Source organism: Silene latifolia, chromosome 6 (genome assembly GCF_048544455.1).
Source record: "Silene latifolia isolate original U9 population chromosome 6, ASM4854445v1, whole genome shotgun sequence".
Classification (NCBI taxonomy): Eukaryota; Viridiplantae; Streptophyta; class Magnoliopsida; order Caryophyllales; family Caryophyllaceae; genus Silene; species Silene latifolia.
In genome coordinates this window covers 18,076,226-18,090,503 of record NC_133531.1, presented here as the reverse complement: position 1 = coordinate 18,090,503, position 14,278 = coordinate 18,076,226, and the positions used below count along the sequence as shown (strand labels likewise).

The following is a 14,278-nucleotide window of genomic DNA, read 5'->3' as shown; positions in this document are numbered from 1 at the left end:
TGGGTATTGTAGTAAAATGTAAAAAAGTTCACGTTCTACTCATCTGTTTAGAATTGAGCTGACTATTAACTAAAACCTACCTAGTATATGTTTATATTCAAAGGTGACAGGTTGAAAACCCAAATGTTTTTATTTAGCGGTAACGGAGGTTTGTAACAAAGGTTGTTATTCACATATTTTAAACCTATGTTATAAATAAAAAACTTGAGTCTTGTGCTTAAAACATACGGAGTAGGTGATATTTATTGTACAATCAAAAGTTACATATCAAAAGTTACATAAATTGTATAGCCAATAACTTGTAAAATAAATCATTGAAGTTGCTTTTCTAATCAGACTGAATAACTAACTCAAGTCTAACATTTGAACACGTAAAATTGTCCAATGTATAAACTTGTTTTATCACCTTGTGAAGGTGTAAAATTGTTCAAAGAGTTATTGTGCCTAGAGCACTCTAGCTTGCATCTTTACCAATAATCATATCCCATTGCGCTCCAAAGTGTCCATGAACCCTTGATGTATTCAGAATGCGTACTCATACAAACTGGTTCCAATAGTGTACAAACTCCAAAGCACACCGGAATAAGACATACATATGCCACCATAACTTGCAAGCCACCTCTGCTTGCTAACCCTGTGCATAAAATTTTCACATAAAATGATGTAGAGTTTATGCACCAAATTGTCGTACATATCTAAAATTAAAAATACCATATGATTGCAGACTTGCAGTTACTTTATAAATTTCTAGATTTTCAAAAGAGACAGATCATTCCACATTTTAACTAATATAATGAAGAACAATTTCTACTAATTCCTATTATGAGTTATTACAAATAACCTTTTGGTAGAATTACTTAACAGAGTACTTCCCCGTCCCAATTAATGGTTTACCTTTTTTATTCTTTGCGAGAGTTATTTTAATCAAAGGTAAACAAATGATTGGAACAAAGGGAGTATGTTGGAAGTCACTCAATAAAACGATAATGGCAAGCGAACGAATTAACCTAGATACATATATTCAGTGTTATTAAAAAGTCCAATAGCAATGGACACCATAATATACAATTCCATAGATTTTGCAAAACCTCATTTTCAGAAATTGGGTAAGCCATAGAAAAACTATTGTGATCAAATTTATCCTACATGAAAAATTCTATACAGGCACATTAGAAAAACCAATTCAGGAATGACATACTACAATAGTATCTATCTCTATATACCCAACATAAGGAACTTATGGGAGTCCTAGTGATCTTAAGCCAATAATGGAAAAAATAACCATAACATAAGTAAAAAATTGTCAATTAACAAAGTCTTGTCAATCTTTTATGTGATGACATGATTGAAAAAAAAACAAAGACTTGTAATTTTTCTCAATGCTAAATGGAATACAACGGAACATTACCAAAAGTTCTTTTTATCCGGGCTTAAAATCCGATGCTAAATAATGCGGGGTGTATTGCATCATTTAACAATTGTACGGTCTATGATTCTATCACTCTATGATAGAAAAAGTCTCATGGCGATAGCACAGTAGAAGGTTAGGAAGGCATTACATTTGTACTAATTAAATGCATGGAGCACTTATTTAAACGGAGTACCATTTACGATTTTCGAAAAAAATCATAGTCTAAATCGTGTGAATGCGTCCCTTGGTTATATCTAATTTGACTAACAATGCTTATTGTCATTCATAATCGAGTTAATGAAATTAATATAGCTTAAAACCAGTAGATGACTTACCTTGCTTAACCATAATCATGTGCACCTTGGTCACATATGACTCCCTCAAGTAGGCCTTTCCAGCACCGTTCTCGATAAGCTAATTATAAGCGTGATCATTTAGATGATTTGTGGATATGTTAACCTGTAGTAATCAACATATAAAGCATATAAATTAATAAATCACAATTCATAACTTAGCTGAATGTTTTCCCCGTACATTCAATGATTTAGTCGTATGATAGCTGTTTTATACGGAGTATGTATTTATCTATGTATGATCGATACACAGATGCATGTTTAACTGTTTATCACACAAAGGCCAGTCACACAATCGTGGCAATGCTTAGGGAAAACAAAAGCAAGAAGTGCCGAACATAGAGAACCTTCATCTCACCTCGCGTGAAAATCTCATACACAAACCCGCAAGTTTACATACAGACATACAGTAAACCGACCACAATAAAAACGCGACATTTGAGGTGCAACACCCAGTCGGTTCATACAAATAAGTTACTCCCTCAAAGTTCCAAACACCTAAGTCATCATTTGCAATAGATATACAGTTTGAAGAACAAAATTGAAAACTCAAATCAACCGGAAATAGAGAAACAATCACTTCTTTAGTAATCCTAACAAAGTCAATTGAAACCAATTCTCAAATAATTGTTACTGACTAATTTTTTTAAGAACAAATAGTAACAACAATGAGATAATTCAAAGGCTAACCTTATATAATCTCAATCGATTCATAGACTATAGCCTCAGTAAATACTGTCATGACGGATTTCAAATTGTCGGCCCTACATCGAAATTTTAGTTGCAGATAGATGTCAAATTTTGCAAAAGATCATAAGTTAACCAATTTGAAATGTAATACTGATTTTAAGGGGAAATAGAACAACTTACTTTCACAACTTTGGGGCAAATAATCCATCTTTGATATGAAAACATAATATGTGATTTTGAGAAGGAGATTGATAGAAAGTGACGAAGGATGCATCGAGAGATTCGCTAATTGATGAATTTGTAATACTTAATTAGTTAATTACAGAGTGACGGTTTCCAATTGCTAGCTTGATGAATGTGAAGCAGGGTTGTGCAATTTGGATGACGGCAGTAATTTTTCAATATGTTTAGGCATTTTCTAGGGTTAGACAAAGTAGGCGGGAAAGTGGTGCATGAGAAGACGACACGTGGATAGAAATATGTATAGTGGTTCCTCTATTATACTTTTATATAGATATAGATAGATAGATATAGATATAGATAGATATAGATATAGATATAGATATAGATAGATATAGATAGATTGATGATTGATTGATTAAGCCGAAAATCGGGGTGTTACACATAGGCTCGGCCCATGATCGCTTCTAATGTCCATGTCTAATTAGAAGATTCTATATTTTTGTGTTTTATGGAAACTCAAACGTTATTATGTGTGTATATACTATATATATATATCTTTCTCGGTATAGGATTAATATTATATTATTATTATTATTCTTAATCTTATACGAAAAAGAGTAGTGTGAATTTCCAATTACCCTACTTCCGGACGCGCAATTTGCCACCATCAGTATCTTGCGATTTGATTATGAAGAGCATGAAGAAGGTAAAATCATCATCATCATCATCAAGCTATTGCCAACATGTATCCCACGTATCAGAACTCAAGTACATACCACCCGAAGTTTGGACTCAAATTTTTGCAATATTGCCGGTTAAAACCCTACTACGACTCAGGTGTGTCTGTAAATCTTGGTGCTCTATCATCGATGACCCTGATTTCATTAACATACATCTTGAACTTTGCGCAGTTAATGTTGACAAGAATAAATTATTGTTAAGCGTCGAACTGTTTATTAAACGCCGCGGTCGAGGTTGTGTATACATTATGACAGTTCGTCGAGCTGACACACTTGGAAAACCTGCTAACATTTTCAAGACCCCTGAATACTACAGTCTTAGGGGGAATTGTGACGGGTTGCTTCTAATGTGCCGCACTGGCCTCGATCATTGTCCTGAAATGACAATACGGAACCTTAGTTGTAGAAAATCGTTGCTACTTCCCCCTTGCCCTTTTCCTCAATTTTATAATCGTCTTTCCGACTATATATGTGTATTTGGTTTTGCCTCTCAAATTAAGGATTATAAAGTAATTTTGATCACAATTGAAAGATATGAGGATCCAAACGCGATGATGAATTTTGCAGTTTATACGCTAAGTGATCAACGATGGAATGTCAAAAATAATGGCTCCGGTATCAGCCATGATTACTTTAAACGTATGTTCGGGTCTTCCCCTTACAAGAAATTTGATTGTTACTTTCAAGGGGCAGCGCACTGGTTTGGAAATGATCCGTATGGGGATAATGGTAATTATAGAATAAAACATACACATCTTGTTTCCCTCGACTTTAATTCGGAGAAATTCGCCTTTATGGAACTCCCAAATACTTGTAATGAGCAAGAAATTTTCTGGTTTATGTTTCTTATTGGGAAATCGCTAGCTATTTTCTGTATTTCTCGTGTAAGTTCAAACATATGGGTGCTGGAACAGGACAGCGGAAAGCGAGAGTGGACTTTATGGTTTTCAGGAATTTCGAGCAAAGCTGGTTTTAACTTATTCAAATCGTACTCACACGACAATTCAGTGGTATTTTAGAAGTTTTTGCTTAAATGGGGTTTAAACCCAAAGTATTTATCAAAATAGTGTTACTTTGAAACTATTTACCAAAAATGGGTCCATGTCATCAATTTGGTTTTTTTTTTTTTTTAATTGCCTGCTACATTGTCGCTGTGTGGGACAGCGACTACGCTTGAATTCCCCTGCTCACAAACTACGGCAACTCGCCAATATCTACGAACAACCAACAACCAGCTACCAAAGCCCCACCACCAACATAACGATGATACCATACGTAAGTCATTCATGACGACAAATCACTATTCACGACATGACCAAGCACACCATACGGTGATAAATATAACCATTGAAAAACAGAACAAGCATTTACGACGTCGCCGCGACGATAATGAAACAGCTCAAAATCGATACAATTGTGCCAAGCGTCATCATATTAACTATTTATACAAGTATGGGAATCTATCTCGTTTCATACAACACACACGGCGATTGCCAAAATTTGCCGTAACGGAGGAAAACAGAGCATAATGGATGCTCCCTGGCCGTACATTTACACATTAATTTTATGGTATATGACTATTCAATGATTAATGGAGTAGGAATGTTTTTGTTGAGAAAATATGTTTTATTAAAGTTTTGTGTGTATTGTAGCCAAATATATTGGGAATACATATGCAAAATGAGTACAAGTTTTGCGTGCATTGTAGCTGGGTGTGGTTTGCAGAGAATTACATTTAGAGTATTGCGTCATTTTGTTCCACTTGACAAGTGGAACAAAATGACGCAAATACTCTAAATGTAATTCTCTGCAAACCACACCCAAACTACAATGCACGCAAAACTTGTACTCATTTTGCATATGTATTCCCAATATATTTGGCTACAATACACACAAAACTTTAATAAAACATATTTTCTCAACAAAAACATTCCTACTCCATTAATCATTGAATAGTCATATACCATAAAATTAATGTGTAAATGTACGGCCAGGGAGCATCCATTATGCTCTGTTTTCCTCCGTTACGGCAAATTTTGGCAATCGCCGTGTGTGTCGTATGAAACGAGATAGATTCCCATACTTGTATAAATAGTTAATATGATGACGCTTGGCACAATTGTATCGATTTTGAGTCGTTTCATTATCGTCGCGCGACGCCGTAAATGCTTGTTCTGTTTTTCAATGGTTATATTTATCACCGTATGGTGTGCTTGGTCATGTCGTGAATAGTGATTTGTCGTCATGAATGACTTACGTATGGTATCATCGTTATGTTGGTGGTGGGGCTTTGGTAGCTGGTTGTTGGTTGTTCGTAGATATTGGCGAGTTGCCGTAGTTTGTGAGCAAGGGAATTCAAGCGTAGTCGCTGTCCCACACAGCGACAATGTAGCAGGCAATTAAAAAAAAAAAAAAAACCAAATTGATGACATGGACCCATTTTTGGTAAATAGTTTCAAAGTAACACTATTTTGATAAATACTTTGGGTTTAAACCCCATTTAAGCAAAAACTTCATTTTAATGGTGTGTTCTTTTAGCGATTATTGATTCGAGTGAAAAGAAAATAATCAAAAAAAAAAAAACCTTTGATGCTTGTACACTGCCAATGTAAATTTGTTGATGTTTTCGTAAATAAATCATTATTAATATTAAAATGTAGTGAGAAATAGCAACAGTTGTACTTCGTACTAATTATCAAAATTGGATATTTTTTTTTTGAAAGGAAAACGAGGGATACTTATATTATATCAAGCTCCGCCAATGCCAAAATATCATCCGAGAAATTTTCAGTGTACATAGACTCCCCCACAGAGGAACACAATCTAGCCACAATATGCGCCACTGTATTTCTCCCTCGCTTCACATGAGACCAAACACAAGAAGTAAAAAATTTTGCAAAGAAAAGAATATCAGCAATACATAGCCCACGCTGAGCTCTAGTGACTCGGTTTTCCTTCACTGCATCAATGATCGTCTTCGCATCGCTCTCCATGACCACATTCCTCGACCCCATCGTCGTCGCTATCTCCACCCCATAATCCAAGGCTTTGGCTTCCGCAATCGATGGCTCCCACTGCGCTTTGACCCGTCTACAACCTACCACTATCACCTTCCCCTCCGCGTCCCGACCCACAACCCCTAAACCAATCTCTCCATTCTCGAAAACAACTGCATCCGTGTTATACTTCACAATTCCCTCCACCGGCTGTGACCACGCACACCCCTCCCCTTGTGGTGGGATATGATGGCTCCCACTCACTTCGCTCATGTATTGGACGTAGTCCAAAGCCATTCGAACCATCCCCATGATGACTACCACTACATTTGGGCTCACCTCATCGAAAGTGCGTAGGTTTCGGACGTACCAAACTCCCCATGCGGTTGCCAAGAAATGGAGCCACTCCATTCTTTCCATTCTCGTGAATTCCCACCTAACTAGTCCAGCACACGAACCCACCGGGGCCTCGGACAGTAGCTCACTGAACCCAGACACCCACACCTCCTTTATCCATTCACACTCAAAAAGGGCATGCTTGACCGTTTCCTCCCCCTCATTACATATTCCACACCTCGGGCAGTCCCACAGTGTCTACGGACCAAATTAGCTCGGACACCTAGGATATTTGCACATGCTCGCCACACGAAATGCTGCAATTCTGGTGGGGCTTGCATCTTCCAAATTATCTTCCAAATGGACGCCACCTCATCCTCCTCCTCATTAATCCTTTCTACCGGAGATACAACCCTACGTCCCAGCCAGTATCCCGACCGCACTGAGTATTCACCATCCTTAGCCGGGCACCAGAAAAGTTGGTCTCTTTCTTCGTTACGGCTAATGGGTATAGTTAGAGCCAGCTCCGCATCTCTAGTATTAAGGACCTCCCTAACTCTCTCCTCCCTCCACCCACGAATCTCCGGGTCAATAAGATCCTCTACTCTCATGTTTGGGGTGGCTTCGATGTTCGGCATAAGGATACCACCTCTGTGATCACTCGGTAGCCATGCACTATCCCAAACCCCAATCTCTCTCCCGTCCCCAACTCTCCACCTCAGCCCGTCCATAAGCAACGCTTTCGCACTCCATAAGCTTCTTCAGGTATAGCTAGGATCGTGGCCCTTCCGTGCTTCAAGAAAAGAGCAATGCTTAAAATTTTTGGCCTTAAAAATTCGACTCACCAGAGACTCCGGGTTAGAGAGCATCCGCCACACTTGCTTTGCCAATAGCGCATGGTTAAAAACTTTAAGGTCTCGAAAGCCCATACCTCCCATACTATTTGGTTGACATATCTTTTCCCATGACCACCAATGAAGCTTACGTTCCCTCTCCGAAGAGCCCCACCAAAATCTGGCCATAGTCGCATGGAGCTCCTCCACAATCCCCTCCGGTAGCATAAATAAACTCATCTTATATGTCGGAATAGCTTGAGCCACCGCTTTGATTATGACCTCCTTTCCCCGTTTTGATAGCATCCGTTCCTTCCATCCCTATAACTTTTTCCAGATTCGATCTTTGATGCCAGCGAAAATTGCCTTCTTGGACCTTCCAATAATCGTCGGGAGACCAAGATACCTCTCATATTTATCCACTTCCCTTACCCCGAGTGCACTAAGAATCGTTGTTTTGCAGCTATACGTGACCTTCTTGCTGAAGACGACTTCGGACTTATCATAATTAACTTTTTGGCCGGATGCTCCCTCATATAAGCTGATAATTTCAGCGATTTTCGAGCATTCTCGTAAATTTGCCCTAGCAAAAAGAACACAGTCATCTGCAAAAAACAAATGTGAGACTCGAGGAGCCCCACGACACACCCGCATGCCATGAATCAACCGCTTCTCCGTAGCATCCCTGAGAAGATAAGAAAAAGCATCTGCACAAATTCAGAATAAATACGGAGATATCGGATCCCCTTGTCGTAGACCCCGGCTCGGTATCACCAAATCAGTCGCCTTCCCATTCACTAGGAACGAATGTGTGACTGTTGTGACACAGGACATAACCCGTCTGCACCAATTTTTGGAAAAACCCATTCGCATCATCATCGCCTCTAAAAAATCCCATTCCACCCTATTGTATGCCTTGCTCATATCTAATTTGAGAGCAACATTCCCACCTCGCCCTTCACCTCCCCTCATCATAGCATGAAACGACTCGAAAGCAATTAGGGCATTGTCAGTAATCAACCTACCCGGAGTGAAGGCACTTTGGTTCTCTGTGATAATATCGTTCAAGAACCTCTTAAGCCTATTAGTGAGAGTCTTAGATATAATTTTATAAAGAACGTTACAGAGACTAATAGGCCTATATTCTGTTATCTTGGTGGGTGTGTTACATTTTGGTATGAGCACTACTGAGGTAGAATTTAGGCTCCGTAAGTCAACCCTTCCAGCCCACCAATTTTTAACCAACGAGCAGACCTCCCCCCCGACAACATTCCAAAACTTTTGATAAAATAGAGCCCTCATACCATCCGGTCCCGGGGCTTTGTGGGGATGCATACTAAAAACCACTTTCTTAACCTCCTCATCACTAACCGGGTTGTGAAGGACTTGGCTCATCTCCCCTGAAACAACCTTCGAAACCCGCTGAACCACCTCGCCAACTCCCACTGGTCTGCTTGAACAAAACAGCTCACCATAGTACCTTTTCAATATCTCGTAAACCTCGCTTTCCTCCGTACAAACGCGTCCAGTAGGGTCTTCAAGGCTGACAATCCTATTCCTCTTTTTTCTTTGTTATGCTTTATGGTGAAAGTATTTTGTATTTCTATCTCCATCTCGTAACTCGAGCTTCTTAGCCCTAGTGTACCAGTACGTTTCCACCTGCATGCGGAGTTCGTCAACTTCTTTCACCAAATTTTGACATCGCTCTAGCATATCAACCGACGGGTCTCTTTTCTGCCACCTCAACAGTTCCTCCTCCTTCTCTTTTAGTTTCCTCTTAATATCCCCAAAAGTGCGCCGTGCCCACGATGCCAACTTCACTGCACAATTTTGGACCTTTTCTTCCACATCTCCCCCCACCCCCTCTTGCCACGCCTCTGTGACGACATCCACACACCATGCATTCGATAGCCAAAAAGGTTCAAACCTAAACTGCTTGCGCCCTCTCATAGAGTCTTCATTACCATCACCACCCTTAATGAGAAGGGCGGAATGATCTGAAGTGTATATGGGAAATTAAAGACCTCAGCCCTCGGGAATAAACAACACCAACTCTCCGTTGCCACCGCCCTATCCAATCTTTCACGAACAAAAGTTCGCAAAGATTTCCCTCTCTGCCACGTAAACCTGTTACCCCGATAACCCAGGTCCCTTAGGGCACAGTCATCCAAGGCCTCACGAAAAGCATCCATCTGTCTTTCCCCCCGTATGACTTCCCCCTTTCTTCTCTTCCGGGCCGAGGATCTCATTAAAATCCCTGAACATAACAACCGGGACCGTGATCATACTGTATAACTGACGCACCATACTCCAAGTTTTATGTTTATCCTCGCTCCCAGGCCACCCATAGATCCCCACTGTTCTCCACCTCGGCACACCACTAGCGTCTTTAACCTCTATCATGATATGGTTATCATTATAAGAAATCAAATCCGCCTCCACATCCCTCCACCACATACCCAGACCCCCGGCCCTCCCTCTACTACTTATACACAGACCCTTAGTGAAATCACACTTCCATCTAACTTTATTTAGCTCCCTCTCACTGATCATTGTCTCTATAACGAAGACAATGTTCGGGCACTCCCTCCAACACAAATCCCGGAGGGTGTTAACTGTCCGGGGATTGCCCAACCCCTGACAGTTCCAGCTTAAAGTTTTCATTGTTTTTCGTGGTGCTGGTCTCCGCCAACATCTGCTACATTCAAATGATCAGTGATATGTCCCAACCCTCCACAGTTCAGTCTCTTCACTCCCACCTCTGCCTCCACCTTATCACCACCCTCTCCTCCTCCTTTCCTCTTCCCTCCCACAACTGTCCTTTCCACCTCTTTGTCCCCTTCACCCCCTAGCCCTTTCGTAGCATCTCTCTGCACCTTCACAAATTTCCTCTGAATCAAACTCACTCCCTTACTGACCATACTAGGCTGCCCCCCTCCCTGCTTCCCTCCTCCATAACCTGTATAGCCAGATTGTTTGTCTCCTCCACACCACCCTGCCCCTCAAACTCCTCTGCCCCCCTCCTCCCCCGTGCCACCTGCTCACCTCCCAAAGAAACCCCTCGTAACATTGTCACCATACATTCCAGAGCCTTCTCCTCCCTATCTCCTGTTTCCTCCTCAACAAAAAGTTGCCTTGCACACGAACCTGATTTTTCGTGCTCAGGTTTAGAACTCCTCCCTACCCGCCACGGTGATGCCCTCAACCACTCCCCAAACTTCCTCCCATCTCCCACATGGGCCTTCCTTTCACTACAATCCTTCTCTCCGTGCCCCACTCTTCCACACACATAGAAAAAAATGGGTAGTCCTTCATAACTCACTCGCACTCTCCACTGCTTCCCTCCTTTCCCCTTCATATTGATCCCGTCAATCAAAGATTTACAGACATCAATGACAACTTTCAGCCGCATAGACCTATTGATTGAAGGGTTAACCGAATTATCAACTGAAACAAAGACTCCCACATCATTTCCCAGATTAATGGCATTCTCCATATTCATACGCCCCCCTATTGGGAGATAATAGACCCGAATCCATATAGGGGAAAAGAAAAGGGGTACCTCTGAAGGGACGACATCGTTCTTGAGTTCCGAGAGAACAAGAATGTGTCGCTCGAAATGTCGTGGTTGCTCCTCAAGCACCCTCTTTTTATCCTCCTCCTTGTTGAATTTGAACGTAACAATCTTCTGCTGTTTATCCACCACTTCACCCACAACTTCATTTTGCACCTTCCACGCCCCTATCGTGGTGTCTAAGAATGCCTTCATATTGATATTCCTCTCCGTCCACAACCGCCCTACCAGACACAAACTCACCTCATTCGCAGTTTCTGTGTCGTCAACCACCCAGTCCACCTCCACCGACCTATCCTCCCTCCCAGCGTCATCGACTTCATCCACCGCGAGGGAATTTAAATTAAACTGATTTTGTGCCCTAGACGACGCCATCTTGACAACACAGCAAAAAGAAACCGAAAAAAAACAAAACCCTACTAACCAAGAAAGAGAAAATTGGTCGTACGAAGAAAAAATAAATCGATTTGCGTTGAGAAAAGGAGATTTTGGTATGTTTATGGATCCCTGTTGGCAGGGGGCGGAAAGCTAGGTAAACCCTAGGGGCGACACCCTCCCAAGGAAAAACCTAGAGAGAACTTTTTTGAATTCAAAATTGGATATTTATATGAGCAATACTATCCATCTTGTGTTACATCATTCATTCATGTATTATGAATCCAGCCTATAAGCGTTGTTTTGGACATCTAAACATCTTTCTTAATTATTTGTTTAAAGAGTTTGTAGTAAATTTTACATTGAGGATTTGAGGCAGTTTACGATTATCTTCTTGCTTAATTAATTTGTGTTTTTGGGAATTACCTTATTTATTAATATAATGAAATAATAAGCACTATATGAATAATATGTACAATGTATTTATCGTAAACAATTTTTGAAAACGGACATGTTATATAATGTTGGACCTGAAGTTACAAATGATTTATTTTATAAAAGATGAGCAGATATGTTTATATTATAACTTTGGTCAGAAGTTCAAAGTTTTAAAAGGCGTGTAATAATTTAACACCGTCTCATCAGTACAATATATTCATATTGTATAAGTGTTAGTGGCCAGAAGTTCACTTGTAAATGCTAGTGGCCAGAAGTACACGTCTATGAGAATATGAACCGCTGTTGAGTTTAAAGCGGTCTTTATGATAGGCAAAGTTATTTGCGACTTGATTCTTGTTCACTTGAAGTTGAACAGTATAGTGAGATATGAAATTTGATCCATTCTTTAAAGTGAATGTGACATCTCATAAAGACTGTCTGTAACACAGATGAAGAATATGGCGTTATGATAAGCCTAATGTCGCTGCCTTAATTGAGCCTAATGATGTGTCCTTATTGAGCCAAGTAAAAAAGCCTTAATTGAGCTTAATCATGTGGCCCTATTGAGCCATATTCATTCATTGAAAGAAATGAAAATATCTCATGAAAGTAAATATCTCATGAAAAGTCATGTGAGAATATGACACTCGTATATGCAAGAGTTTGATATGAGAAAAGAACAAATGATATACGCACTGAAATTTTGATATTCATTCTATAACCAAAGTTCATAATGTTTACATATACTCAATTATGACCTGTTGTTCATAATGTTTGTGGATATTGAAACTATAACTTGAAGTTTACAGTGTTTATAAATTCTCACATTCCATATAGCGAGTATGATTTTGAGTATCAATATTAAGAATGAACTCGGTGTTCATATATGAATGTCTGCAAATTATGCGACAATTCTGAAAAAATTCAGAATCATATCAAACCGATTCAAAACATTCCCTGAAGCGAATAAGATATCATGTTTTGAGGATGAAATTATTTTATCTTTCATTTAAGTAATGTAGTCTTATTGACACATTACATAATAAATTTGATTAGAGGCCATTATTCCCCGAGAATAATATGGCATTGTTTTACTCATCTAATAAAAGTATGAAAGTATACCACAAGCAGTGGTTAAGTATGAGGATATGGATATTTTCATGATTTATGTGTTTATTTTAAAACACTGGTATTCCCACTAGAAGTGGACATCGCTTCACATTTGAAACAAAAGTGATAATGTAACCAACATATAATATATTGTGAAGTAAATGGTCGAAAATACAACTTGAAAGTTGTTGAATCATCTCTCATGCTTGAAGGGAATAATTGATTCGTAAGTTGAATTATCAACTTACATGTATTATCATGCTATATAGCACATTGAAACATGCGTTGTGATAAGCATGCATATGTCATCATTGTATATGTTGACAATTATAATTGTTGGTCATATGAAAATACTCAAATATATTCCCTATTGGAATATTGATGAGTCTTGCTTACATATATGAGACACTTATTGTGTCCTATGTCAGACATCACATCATTTATCTGGCCGGATATAAATTTTTAATGAGATTTACTGCTACAAGTATTGCTAAAAGATTAGCATGATGAATATAGTCAACTAAATTATGGCATGTGATAAGTGAAATTATTGAGATATATCCAATTCTTATTAAAGATTGCCGTGTAGTTTTGGCAAACTATGAAAGTTGACATGAAATAATTCAGATGTGACAAAATAAAGTCATCCGGGTTCTTACTATACCCGTTTTGATAAACTTTTTTTTATCTTCAAGAAAAGATAAGTGCTGAAATTCTCTCGTGTAGAAATTTTATTTAAGGCAAGACACTACACTACGATTGAGTATATATGATGTTGAAGATCTAAACTACTCGATATTGAATAAAGAACTTAAATGTTCATGTATGGATTGACACTATATTGTGTGACTTGTAGTCACATAATGATTTTTCTGAGTAGTTTCCGTGATTAAAAATCACATTCACATTTTTATATAAAAATCGTTGATCTCTTAAACTGGGCATTGTGAATCAGCACATTAAAAATCCAACTGCATTATACATTTCTTCCAGGAATATTTTGTTATTGTATAAAGATGCCCGTATAAAAGCTCATCGATGATATGAGAAATTGATATCTAAGGTGGTTATGATAAATATTTAGACTATACATTGATTATAGTTTTTACCACCTTAGGGGGAGAAATGTGAGTTAAAAGCTGGTAAAAATAAATATGATCCCATACTAAACCAGAAGTTCAGAGAATGTTATACATTAAATTCATTGAGTAGAGGTTTTTGAATTTGATATAACAATAT

The 14,278-nt window shown here is 38.9% G+C and overlaps 2 protein-coding genes and 1 long non-coding RNA gene across 3 annotated transcripts; 1 reads left to right on the top strand and 2 right to left on the bottom strand.

Annotated features, from left to right (window-relative positions):
- Nucleotides 1-295: 295 nt before the first annotated feature.
- Nucleotides 296-2,867, bottom strand: LOC141658637 (uncharacterized). The gene is made up of 4 exons (XR_012549325.1): nt 2,635-2,867; nt 2,455-2,528; nt 1,747-1,870; nt 296-634 (listed from the first exon to the last, which is right to left on the bottom strand). It is a non-coding gene; the product is annotated as an uncharacterized LOC141658637 (long non-coding RNA).
- Nucleotides 2,868-3,334: 467 nt separating this feature from the next.
- Nucleotides 3,335-4,396, top strand: LOC141587681 (F-box/kelch-repeat protein At3g06240-like). Its single transcript, XM_074409155.1, has one exon. The coding sequence runs from the start codon at nt 3,335-3,337 to the stop codon at nt 4,394-4,396; it is 1,062 nt and encodes a 353-aa protein (XP_074265256.1).
- Nucleotides 4,397-6,115: 1,719 nt separating this feature from the next.
- On the bottom strand, nt 6,116-6,793 carry LOC141587680 (uncharacterized). Its single transcript, XM_074409154.1, has one exon. The coding sequence runs from the start codon at nt 6,791-6,793 to the stop codon at nt 6,116-6,118; it is 678 nt and encodes a 225-aa protein (XP_074265255.1).
- Between the last annotated feature and the right edge of the window lie 7,485 nt (nt 6,794-14,278).

Coding starts and splice junctions, on each gene's coding strand:
- LOC141587681 (XM_074409155.1), top strand. CDS start 3,335: ATGAAGAAGGTAAAATCATCATCATCATCATCAAGCTATTGCCAACAT.
- LOC141587680 (XM_074409154.1), bottom strand. CDS start 6,793: ATGGAAAGAATGGAGTGGCTCCATTTCTTGGCAACCGCATGGGGAGTT.